Source organism: Lissotriton vulgaris, chromosome 7, assembly GCF_964263255.1.
Source record: "Lissotriton vulgaris chromosome 7, aLisVul1.2, whole genome shotgun sequence".
NCBI lineage: Eukaryota > Metazoa > Chordata > Amphibia > Caudata > Salamandridae > Lissotriton > Lissotriton vulgaris.
The window spans coordinates 895,223,224-895,236,471 of record NC_141695.1 but is presented as its reverse complement, the minus strand read 5'-3'; the positions used below and the strand labels follow the sequence as shown (position 1 = coordinate 895,236,471).

The 13,248-nt window shown below is 41.9% G+C and overlaps 1 protein-coding gene across 2 annotated transcripts in view; it reads right to left on the bottom strand.

Annotated features, from left to right (window-relative positions):
- Positions 1-13,248, bottom strand: part of LOC147702648 (vascular endothelial growth factor C-like) — a 107,455-nt gene that overhangs the window by 80,846 nt on the left and 13,361 nt on the right. For both annotated transcript variants that reach the window (XM_086931315.1, XM_086931316.1), the window contains exon 2: positions 8,570-8,765. In XM_086931315.1, the coding sequence (XP_086787441.1) occupies positions 8,570-8,765 (196 nt within the window). The remainder of the gene's footprint in view (positions 1-8,569; positions 8,766-13,248) is intronic.

Below are 13,248 nucleotides of genomic sequence, written 5' to 3'. Positions count from 1 at the left end.
GAATTAAAAGTGCTTTCAAAGTCCAAAACTACCTTTATTATTACATACAACTCAGCACTTAGGTCTGTTCAAGGTGCCCCCAGGGTAGGGCGCATTATTATAAAAAGCAGGGACAATATAAAAGATGTTTTGTATGCTCTAGTAAGGAAAAACAGCCAAAGGCGTTTCTCCCTATTGTAGTGCCTCTAGCCCCATAGGCTAACATGGGAAGGCATTATTAAACTTAATAAAGTCTAACTTTTATTAAGTTCAACGTAGAGTTCAGCATAGTGGCGGAGTGCATTACCTCGCGCCATTCTCACTGATTTTTAGCACCAGGTGTAGCACAAACGGCATCATGTGCAGCTCAAGAGGGCACTGCTTCTTTCTGCTGCTTGAGTAGAAGTTGTCCTCGAGCAGCATCTTCCTCAACGCAAAGTGAAGGTTCCTCAACATGAGGGCTACCGACCGCCCTCGTTGAGAAATCTCACTGGGAAGCAGTCTAGCGTTGGATTTTTCTCGCCCGTGCTCGCCAACTTACCGTTGGTGAGCACGAGTGAAGAAACAACTCCTCTCCGCTTTGCAGAGTAGAGTTTTTCTAAACTCCGCAAGCTCAGTGGAGTGCGAAAAACTCTGCAAACTCTGTGAATGGAGCGGAGTTCACCACCCAGGCCTACTTTCGATTGGTGCAAGCTAGACATATCATTCAAAGTATCAAAACAATGGTTACAATACATCGAACACCTTGCCACGGTTGGGATTTATTATAAATATTACAGGAAGGTAGTTTTAGAACTTACTGTCCTGGTGATACTTGCCCTGTAGCAGCCTCTTCTGATTGGTCAGTCTTTTACAGCCTGAGCTAAGCTTTTCCTTGAGTAGTTGTGAAGAGTCCTGGGGTTGAAACAATACAACCATTTGGGGGAGAGGAGATATGCTTCCTAGATAAGCCATGTAGAGGAAGAGGGCTGGGGAGATACGCTAGATGTCAAAGGCAGGAGAACAGATGTCATAAGACCCTGGCCAGCTCCCACTTCCTTGATCGCCAGCCACATGGGAGCCCCGCTAATTAGATTAGGAGAGGGGCTTGGAGGGAAGTGTAATCAGATGATAGCTACACATCTGGATTGGGTTACACAGACAAATACACAAAGTAGTGAATTTCTTAATTTTGAATTTTGGCAGAGTGGTGCATTCTTGGTCAAAAATATGCCACACTTTGCAAGAAGTGGTCATGTCAGAGGGAGGTAGCTTTACCCCTATAGGATGGGGTGTCATCCTACTCCCGGTCAGCTCAGAATGGAGGATAAATATGGGAGAGCTGCAGGAGCACCTCAGAACACTGCCTGGAACATCAGAAGAAGAAGGACTGCCCTGCTGTACCCTTGGACTGGACCACAGGAGGCTTGCACCCAGAAGGACTGCAACTGATGCACTGACAAGGCTACACAAAGAAATGACTGCACCTGATTCAAAGGAAAAAGAGTGGACTCCCTGATCAGCAACACGTACAAGAGAGCTGGCAGTAGTCGCCTGCCAAGCCAAAGAGAGGATCGCCCCCAGCTGACTAGTTGCAACTGGATTTTTCCTGGATTGTACAGGTGCGTTGTGAGAAATAGAGCCCTAGCCCCCAAGAAGCAATCCAGTCTCTGAACCCTTTACTTCTGTTACTGGACCCTTATTTACCCCAGTAGAACCAAGAAACTGCAAGAACTCAAAGTTTGGAAACTTTCTGCAAAGCTCCAGGACACCAGCTTGGCGTCAAGAGTCAAGAGTCAAGCCGCCGTTGTCTACTCCCAAAACGGCCTGACCATGCTGATTTGTCCTGCTGAAAGCTCAGGAGCTCCTCTCCGACAGGGACAAAGACTTCATGTGGCTCACAGAGGCTCTGTGCTGCAGCAGGCTGCCGTCATTGATTCAAGCTCCGGATTTGAGAAACCAGAGGACTCGTTGTCGAAAAGGAAAGCTCACAGAAAAGACTAACTCGGAAGGTAAACTTTTGACCGGGACCTAGCCCTCAATCTATCCGACACTCGCTCCATCGTTGTCGGCCAAAAAACTTTGACTTTTCCCCAGTCCAGAGCGACTAGATAGCCACAAGTTTAGGCTTTTCGGCACTAGAATATACCATTTTTTATTTCATCTTTAAAAATTCATATCTTCAGTCTTGTCATTTTGGTGTAATTTTAAAGATAAGGATTTTTCTTGTGTTGTGTCTTTTACTTATTTACTGTTTTGGTGATAATAAATTCTTTAAACATGCCTGTCTCCTAAATTAAGTCTGACTGCTCGTTTGCTAAGCGACCATGGGTTGAGCAAGGATTAATTTACTGAGGCTTGATTGGACCTATTAGAGACTGGTATTTTTAAAATCAAATAAAGATTATGAATGGATTGTGGTATTATGTTATGTTAATTTAATTTGTAAGGTGCAACAGCTACCCAGAAGGGTTTCCCAGCACCAGCCTGAAGGGAACAGAAAGGGAGAGGAGAAATTATTGATTAAACAGTCAAGGTTTTAGGCATTTACTGAAGTTCACATAAACAGTCTCGTTGCGGAGCGGCACTGGAAGAGAGTTCCATAAAGAGGGACCTAAGCAGGCAAAAGATCGACTAATTGTAGGAACCGAGAATTTCGCCTGAGTGGCAGAGTGGATGTGGCGCGTAGGCAAGGAAGGATGGACCAGAGCTTGCAGGTATTGAGGAGCCACTCCAGATTTAATCTTAAACATACAGCTCAGGGCTTTTAATTTAATTTGGTTGGAGCCAATGAAGGTCACACAGAGAGCCAGAGATAGAAGCAGCTCTAGGGACCTGACAGAGCAGTCTGGCGGCGGAGTTCTACACCACCTGCACCTTGCGTGTCACATCCTTGTTGGTCCCTAGATAAAGAACGTTGCCGTAATCCAGTCTGGAGGTGACAAAAGCCTGGACTGCTGTTCTCTGAGTAGGCCTGGGCAACATCCAGATAATCTTTTTAAGCCATTTCAAGATGGTGAAACAGGTTGTGGCTACCTTCACGACTTGTTGTCTCATAGAAAACATCAATGATGAAGCCTATATTGCGAACTTGGTATGAGGGAACACCCATTTTAGTAGGCCAGTGTTGGGGACCCCAAAGTTCTTTATTCTTCCCCAAAATCAGAACCTCAGTATTCTCTCCATTGAGTTTGAGAAAATTGGCCTGCATCTAGGAAGCAATTTTACTCAATCCCAACTGGAGAGCAGGTGTCTCAGGCACCCTCTCAGTAGAGTGAGAGAAGATAATCTGGGTGTCATCGGCATAGGATAACAAGGACAGTCAAGCCTCCTCTGCATTATCAGCCAGAGGCCTGACATACAAGTTGAATAACAAAGGGCTAAGAATGGAGCCTTGGGGTACCCCATAGGGAGAGAAGTGAGTATCAGAAATAGCCGGTGGGGAAAAGACCTGGAACGTTCGGTCAGTGAGAAAAGAGATGCGCCAGTTCAGTGCCGGCCCGATAACACCCAAGGATTGTAAAGCTTTCACTGAGACGGTATGAGACATGATGTTGAATGCTGCACTCAAATCAAGTAATGAGGACCACCGTGTCTCAAATATCTTAAGTGATGCCGCAGCAGTTCCGTAACTCCAAGAAGGGTAGTTTCAGTTGAAAAGCCGGCTCTAAATCCTGACTGGGATGAGTGTAAATAGTTTTGTGACTCAACGAACTGAGATAGCTGTAGATTAATGTGTCTTTCTAGAATTTTCGAGAAGGCCGGAAGCAATGAAATAGGCAAGTAGTTAGAAGTCTGATCAGGATCAGCATTAGCCTTCTTCAAAAGAGGAAGCACCATCGCGATTTTCCACTCTGGGGGAACTGTTGCCTCCTGTAAGGAGGCATTCAAAAGTTCCATGATTATTGTGAGTGAGGGCGACTCAAGCTGCCGGAGCACCGAAATTGGAAGAGGGTCACAGTGTGAGCCAGATTTAATAATAGCTAATAGCTGTTTAAAGGAGCTCATATCTAATAGAGACCAAGGGCCATATTATCAAGAACAGGCGATGGAATTATTGCCGCTTTATCGGCAGGAAACTGATGCTAAAGCGGCGATAATGGGCTTGATAATATGTCCTTGTGAATTCCCATAGCAGGCCAGGTTCTGGTGTTAACCTGGGGTTGCTAAGGGAATTCACAAGGGCATATTATCAAGCCCATTATCGCCGCTTTAGCGGCAGTTTCCTGACGATAAAGCGGCGATAATCTTATCGCCTGTTCTTGATAATATGCCCCCAAGTATCCAAAGTATTAGTGGATTCAATGATCCTGTTATCACTATGATCAATGGTTCTAGCTACTTGAGGGAATGTAGGTGCTTGCTGAAGGGGTTACCTGGTTTGATGTCCTTCATTTCAGAGTGTATTTTCTCCACTTTATGGAGGAAGAAGTTAGCTAAATCTTCACATTGCAAAGCATTAAGAGAAGGGGGAGTAGATTGAGTTTCAGAGCCAGAGAGTTCTTTGACCAATTTAAATAATGTCTTGGAGCAATTCAATGCACGTGAGATGGTCAAGGAGACATATTCAGCACGAGCTGACTTACAAAGAGTATGATATTCTCTTTTTGCCCTTTTATATGAGAATTTGGTATCGGGTGCATAATTCCTCCCCCAACATCTTTGCAAAGCTTTGCATTTGGTTTTCTCTGTTTTTAAATTCTCAGTAAACCAAGGGGCAGGCACGCAGTGGTTATTCGCCTTCCTAATCGAGGGTGGGAGACAGGTATCAATGGCATTTAAAAGCCACTTTTGGACAACACCTGAAAGAGTGATAGACATTTGTTTAGTGATAGGAGCATTGGAAGCCAGGATCCTATTGAGAGTTTCAATATCCAGTTGTCCCCAGTTTCTACTTGGTTTCCTGATGCCAGGTGCGGCTACAGGTGAGCTCACTGAGATCTCGAAACTGAAGGTGATCGCAAAATGATCAGACCACCATTAGGGAAAAGCTGGTGGGCATTGAATGTAGGATAAATTGGAAAACATAGGATCCAGTAGGTGGCCAGCCACATGAGTGGGACCAGGGCTACAAAGTGCAATATTCAATGCTGCCAGATCAGAAATAAAAGTAGCGCTATTAGTGCATGCAGACTCATCCAAGTGTAAGTTGAGATCACTCAAGATGGAGAAATTGGCGGCATTCAAGAGAAAAAGGGTTATTAGATCAGAAAAAGATTAAGCCCATGGTCCAGACAGCCCAGGGGGACGATAAACTAGTATGCCTGAGAAAGTGAACTTGGGGGTCAGGGCAAGCTTAAACAAAGCTGCCTCACAGCTGGTACATGGCAGATTTTTAAATTTGCACAGGTAGGACTGCTTGTAGATGATGGCAATGCCACCGCCTGTCTTGAAGTCCCTATCTTTCCTGACTATAGCATAACTGAACGGTAAAGATGCAGCTACATCAGGACCAGAACTCCTGCGCAGCCATGTTTCAGTCAGAAACCTTGTGTCTGTTTGTTCGCTGAGCAGAAGGGCAAAAATATCTTCTTTATGTTTAGGGAGCAAGCGGCAGTTGATGATAAGGAAAGTAAATTTCTTATTGAATGAGGTGCCACAGCTAGGGGGAGTGTCCTCCTTTGTGGTAGTAAGGGTGATAGTTAGCATGCTGGAACCTTTACAAGACTCTGTTCAAAAGGAGAATCCACAGCATAAACAATGTGTGTCCTTATCCTCAGGATAAAATAAAGTACATTCAGGGAGCAGCATGTTACGATATTCCAAGAGCTGTATTACTAGTTGAGGGTGAATATCCTCACCTACTAATAACCCACTTTCCTACACTGGTGCTATTCCAAATGTAGAATAATAAAAATGACTTAGAAAAAAGAAATCCAAACAAGATAGCACATCTACTCAGCTATGGATTAAGTAACAACAGAGTGAAAATAAAAACAGTACCACACAGATCAGATTAAAGCAAATTCTCAGATGCTTGAATTTGCCAATGCTGTGGGGCTTATGATAAGTAGAGACCAAGATGCTTTGTTGGTACACTACTTCTCTGAGTAGAAAGACATTCTTGAAAATAATTTTTCCATAAATGGTGCATGGAAAAGGGTATCTTCATAGGAAAAACACTATAAGACACGCTTGCCTCGACTGTGACGAACCTGCAAAAACAGCAGATAAGCTCTGCAAATAGTATCTATCTATCTATCTATCTATCTATCTATCTATCTATCTATCTATCTATCTATCTATCTATCTATCTATGTTTATGTGTAAAAGTCCATTGAGGAGTCTCTCATTGTGTTAGTCATCAGGCACTATTTTCTCTGTTTGAAGACTTGGGTTGAGTAGTATGACATAACAGATTTTTGAAAGCGGACAAACTAATGAAAACTTAAATGGTGATAATTATCATGTGGATGGTCACGTGCTTGATGCGATTATTTTGCCAGTAGCATTTGAGACTTGGGGCCTTGTGCACAATTATAGCAATGCTTTTGTCCTTCACATTATTTAACCCCTACCGTGCTCGCGTCGGCCGTTGATCGACGCGAGCACTCTCTCCCTGGTGCTGCGCACAACGTTTGGCCGACGCGCCCCGCTCACCCTTTAGAACGCCCGCACCATGGCGGAATGTTCGCTGCCGAAAATGGGTTAATAATGCATGGATTTTTGCTTTGAATTGTCCTGTAAAATCATTGTTTGCATATTTTCTATCAATATACGTTTTCTCTTTGTTTTATGTTGTTAAGCTGTAATTGTTGAGTGCATAGGTTATTTAACCTGTTGGGCCATAGGCAAATGATTGAAGTACCAGGAAGGCCATAACACTTTTTACAGACTATGTAAGTGAAGTGAAAACATTAGCTAACATCTTAAAGTTGGTTTATATCTATTTTAAGAGCATGGATATTAGGTGCCTATTTGACTGGTATTTTTTGCGGCATGACCGATTGGTTACGTCTAACGTCTTTGACCAGGCAACGTCTTTTGTGGTTGGCTCCACCACTGGTGTGGCCGTGATAAATCTACGGTTAACTTTCTGCAATGTATAGTAGGTATGAATTGTGTGGTCTTTTCTGATCATTGGAGTACCGAGGATACTGAAGTGACTAGTTTTGCATGGGTATGCTTTCCTTCTTTTTCTTCTAGCTACGGTGTGGATTTGTTGTTACTGTTTCCTTTGCGTGATATTAGCATTGCTTTTAACTTTTTCTTTCTCTGTCTTTCCTTTTCTTTATTCATTCTCTTCCCTACCTTTACACAAATGAACGGCGACTTCTGACATTTTAAATGATTCTCTGAATTGTACCGAGTGTACAATAAACTGACATGATGTTATCATCCAGTTGTTATTTTATAATGTTTCTGTGTCATGTCTTTGGTTGTGGATGTATGTGTCCTAAAAACACAGCTTGTGTGACATTATGTCTTGGGTCATCTGTGTTAGTGGTGTTGCTGTTGTATTTTTAAATGTCTCTTAAATGTATTCCACTTTGTATATTCATCACATTATATGTATATTCATGTTGGTCTTTGTAATTGTTACAGCCCTGACGAAGTTCCCGTGGAACTGGGGAACGAAACGCGTTGGCTGTGTGCCGGTGTTTTTACAGGAATTCAATAAAAAGAAGAATTTATGAAGTATTTATTTGTCGCCTGTTTTGACTTCTATCAAGTGCACCTTCCTTTTGTTTGAAAAAGTGAGAGAGCTGTCAAAGGAGTCTGTCTGTGTTCCTAGACCGCTTCAAAATAATGACATAGGGTTAACATGTTTGATGCCTTGTGGCCAAGTAGGCTCTTAGGCATTTCATCAGGACTGACTGTTGACACCTACCCTACAACTGATTGGAAGCAAAGAGTGTGCTATGCCCAATCACAGTTTGTCTACTGTACCTGCTGCAGAACAAAATTTGTTCCGATCCTTTTTAAGTGGTAACATTGCCCCTTCGGTATATCAGAGAGCCGCGCCTAGCTGCGGGAACAATAGGACCAACGTGGAAACTGACCGGGGACCTTCCGTCCTCTGCCATCCTGGAGGTGTCATTTAAGCCACCTTGTACACCACCCTATACTTACATCCTCACTTACACTCAACTTTAAAGCTGTATGAGGGCATTCACTTCTGATCACACGGATCCCCCGGATCCCTCTGGTCAGTTCCTTAGTCTCGACCAACTACTTAAGTTTCTTCATCCTCTTGGAAGAGCAGCATCCCCCTTTCGCATTACTACAATTATTTTGGAGCGTGGGCGCTGGACCCAATAATCTGCTCCTAGTCCCTCCCTTGATTTGCCATAGTATGAGTAAGCAACCAAGCAACAAGGTAGCAATCTATGTTAAGAAGGCAAAGGCCAGATATTAAAATGGCATCACCTACACAACCGGATAAATATTGCACTGACGAGGAAAGTAAACTCTTGTGTACCACCTGTCTGACTTAATGGACTGTAATGTATTGGAATTAGTATTACACAAGGAAGATATTTTGGATATATCTGCATGCACAACAAGAGATGACACACTGTGCAGTGTGATGAAACTGAATGGTCATTATCATTTGTAAGTCCATCCTCATTTTGGGATTTATTTTTCTCTTTATTCATCTCTGACTTACTTTTCATGTCCTGAATCCAACTGCTCATCTGGGTCTTAAAGCTTGGGCGGTGGTAGGGTGTGCCTCTGTGAAGGGTTTCTTGTTGCTGGACCTTCTTCCTCTGCAAGCACAGCAGGAATGGGGCGTAATCCCTTAGTCCCTCATTCATGTCTGACTGGAAGTCAGTGACTGCCAATTGCTGAAGCTCAGCTGGGTCCTGAGAGTACACAGAGGAGATCATGTGTCAGTACGGAAATATGTCAAAGCTAAGCAACATTAACCCCCCACCAGACATGGAAGGTGTCTGTAGAAATCCAGAGATTTCCAAAATGCTCATGTTTCTTAAAGGCTGTTATTTTTCTGACAGAATGGTATAAGTGAACATTAACAAAACCTCAGTAAGACCATATCTAATGAGTGAGTTTGTCGACAGTGTTGCTATTCTTTAAAAGCAAATGATAATTATATGTTCAGTAAATTATACATAATTTTTGCTCCATTCATATAACATAGTTTCCTTGGTATTCAATGGCTACTCTTGATTTTTGTATGCCTGAATATAAACATAAAGTTTTATTAAAACATTGTTTTATACTTTAAACTTTTGTGATTTCATTATCTGAAAAAGGTTTAGTGATTTGAATTCTTGAAAATTATATTATTATTATTGGCAACATGTTTAGTCAGTATTCAGTTGATCTAGTTTGTGTGCAGCATCATACAAAACAATGAGGGCAGGAAAAGGCAAAACAGAGGGCAGGAAAACAAGCAGAAAGGGCAAAACAGAGAGCAGGAAAGGCAAACAGTGCAGAAGAGGGCAGAACAGAAGGCAGAAAACAAGCAGAAAAGGCAAAACGGAGGGCAGAACAATTAGCAGAAAGGCACAACAGAGGGCAGAAAAAACAGAAGGAAAGGCAAAACAGAGTAGAAGAGAACAAAACAGAGGGCAGAAAAATTAGCAGAAAAGGTCAAACAGAGCAGAAAATAAGCTGAATAGGCAAAACAGAGTGCAGAAAATGAGCAGAAAAGGCAAAACAGAGCAGGAGAGGGGACCAGAGGGCAGAAAAATGAGCCAGAAAGGCAAATCGGAGGGCAGGAAAATGAGAAGGAAAGGCAAAACAGAGGGCACAAAATCGAGCAGAAAACGCCAAAACAGAGGGCAGGAGAATTAGCTGAAAAGGCAAAACAGAAAGCAGAAAAATGAGCAGCAAAGACAAAACCGAGGGCAGAAAAGGCACAATAGAGCAAGAAATGAGCAACAAGCAGAGGAGGCACAAACAGAGGGTAGCAGGTAGACAAGTTCGACAGGAACACTGTGGCAGGGGAAGCTGGCATGGGGACCTGCTCAAAAATATATATATGTGTGTGTGTGTCTGACATTGAAAAGAACACTCTGAGTTTGGGCCTCTCGTTTTGTCCTACAGAAATGTTCAACTACAGTGATACCAGAATTGACATATTCCGGTTCATAAGGAAATTAAAACTGAAGAAATGGCATGCTCTTAAAAGTAACACTGGTAACTGGAATGCACAGGAATCCATACCCCCTAGTCAGCCCTTTTTAGAGGTGGGAGACGCTAATGCCATCCGAATAGCGCAAGACTTAATATATGAAGGAGACAGCACGGAAATACACTTCCGGGAGGGGGGCACAGAATTGCTGAACATGACTACAGATAGAGCTGCCATGACTAGTTTTAAACCCAAATCCGTATTCTTTCCAAATCTCCCACATGATAATGTAGACACATTTCATGATATAACAACTAAGTCACTAATGGAATATAAACACTGCCCGAGGGGGAAGGGAGGAGGTTTCAACTTAAATTTGAAACAAAAGAAAGCTATTGAATCCCTAGCAAATGATTCCTCTATTGTAATACGCCCAGCAGATAAAGGGGGAAATGTGGTCATACAAGATCGGGAGGCGTATATAACAGAGGCAATGAGACAGTTAAACGATGAAAACTATTACTGCAAAAGTAATGGTGGAGTTTATAAAAACAACATCTTAACCATGTGGTCCAACCTTACCAAGTGGCAGGAGGATGGTCTCCTGTCTTGGGAGGAGTTCACTTTCCTGAAAAAAGATTATCCCAAATTGCCAATAATCTATTTTCTTCCCAAGATCCATAAAAACCCACTAACACCAGCAGGAAGACCCATAGTGTCATCCATAGGGAGTGTGTATGAAAATGTGTCAAAATATGTCGAGTACTTCCTCCAGGAACATGTCAAGAAACTCCCTTCATACGTGAAGGATACCCAAGATTTTTTAAAAAAGATTGACACCATAAACTGGAAAGCTGAATATATGCTAATGACAATGGATGTTAACTCATTGTACACCGTCATTGAACATGAACATGGCATAGATGCATGCATGCATTATCTAAAAAAACGAAATATAATGTACCTAGAACATACGAGGATGCTAGGGGAAATGATAAGAATATGCCTGGAAAACAACGTATTTATGTTTAATGGTGAATTGTATAAGCAGATAACTGGAACTTGTATGGGTACAAGCTTTGCGCCGAGTTTTGCGAATTTGTTCCTGGGGAAATGGGAAGGGGAAATACAGGGTGACCCCCAGTACAGGCAGGCATTTAAGAGAGTCATAGTATGGCTCAGGTATATAGATGACCTATTTGTGGTGTGGAGTGGAAGTGATGTAGAAGCGGATGAATTTGTGGAACAACTGAATGCCAATGAGTACAATATAAAACTGACTCATCAAAAGGACAGATACAAGGTTGAATATTTAGATGTAGAAGTAAGAGCAGAAAATGATTGTTTGAAAACAAAACTGTTCAGGAAAGAAACAGCAGGCAATAGTGTCCTCCATGCTCTTAGCAGTCACCCTGATACTTTAAAATGGAGTATCCCCTACGGGGAACTTCTAGGAGCAAGGAGAAATTGTTCCAGTACAGAAGAGTATAATCAAGAAAGTGGAAATATTATACAGAGATTCAAAGAAAGGGGTTACCCCAAGTGGGTCCTAGACAGAGCCTTGTCTAAAATGGAGAATGTAACAAGGGAAAGCACCTTAATAACAAAGGAGAAGGAAGACCAAGGGAATGAGACCACCAGAGTAATCCTAACATACAATAGGGGGTCTCATAAAGTAAGGAAAATAATTGCAAAAAATTGGAACATCCTTAAAAGTGATCCTGTTATTGGCCCTGAACTGAGCACTAGACCAGCTATCACCTATAGAAAGAGTCACAGTCTGAGGGACATACTCACGAAGGGAGACATCACGGACTACAAGGATAGGAACCAACATAATCTTGCAGGTTTCTTCCCATGTGGGCATTGTAAAGCCTGCAAGTATAGCCCTATGAGAAAAGACTTTGATATCCCTCATGGAAAGACCAATAGAAAGATAACTCAGTTTTTAACGTGTAGCTCAACATATGTGGTATACGTACTTGAATGTCCGTGTAAAAAAAGATATGTGGGCAGCACGACAGTAATGGCCAAGAATAGAGTAATGCAACATCTAAGGGCAATTACAAACCAGGACCCTCAGTACCCAGTCGCAAGACATTTTTCCCAATATCACAGATCTAATTGCAATTTGTTAACGTACTTTGCAATAGAACAGGTGAGGCAAAACCAGAGAGGGGGTAACAGAGAGATGCAGTTAAGAAAGAAAGAATCGAAATGGATTCTAGAATTAGAAACGCGACAACCAAATGGGCACAATGACCATGAGGAACTAGTAGTTCATCTATACGATTCATAGAAATATAGGTGGAAAGTATGAATACTGTATCTGAAGAATGAAAAAACTGATGAATGCATGTTTGTCACAATGAAGTAATGTTGGTAAAAAAAAGAAAATCTAAGCTGGTAATGTGTACATATATGTTTTTAATGAGAATCGGAACAAGATTGTAATTTTAATCTCTGTTTTACTCTAACAGGCAGAATCAAGATGATATCGTTAGGGATCACGTGCACTTCACGAGAAATTGAGCCTGTCACCCAGAAGATTCACGGGAGAATAGAGTAGAAGACTTCTTCACTAAGTAGAAACTTTTTTCACTTTTAGTTCACGTTTGGCACTTTATGTTTTTAGAGATAAGCTTTGCCCAGAGACATTAAACCCTAATTAAGCCACTAGGCGAAAGAAGAGGGGTTTAGGAACAGTAATTGCACAATCAGCCACTGTGGCGAATGGAATGTGAAACAAAGAATGAAATGTACTTAACTGCTTTAATGGACTAAGTGGTTGTGTAAAACGAGACATCATGTGTAAAATAACATTGTGGAACATGTACACTCAAAGATGTCAGCCAAAATGAAATGTGCAGTCCTGTTTCTATGGCTATCACATAGTGTGTATGTAACTGGTGGAAAGCTAATGGATTGCTGTGTGAGCAAGGAAGTAGAGGCTTCCGAAACGCGTTACAGCAATAAAGCGACACTGTGTACCACTTAAACTTCTGAGTGCGCGTTTAACTTGGATATTCTGGAAAAGCGATTGACTGGCGGGGCTCTGCCAGTTGGAAACGCGCCACCAGACTGTGGGAGGTTCCGCCGTGAAAGAGCCGTGGAAAGTAAGCATGTGTGTGTGTGTGTGTATACATATATATATATATATATATATATATATATATATATATATATATATATATATATATATATATATATATATATATTATATATATATATATATATATATATATATA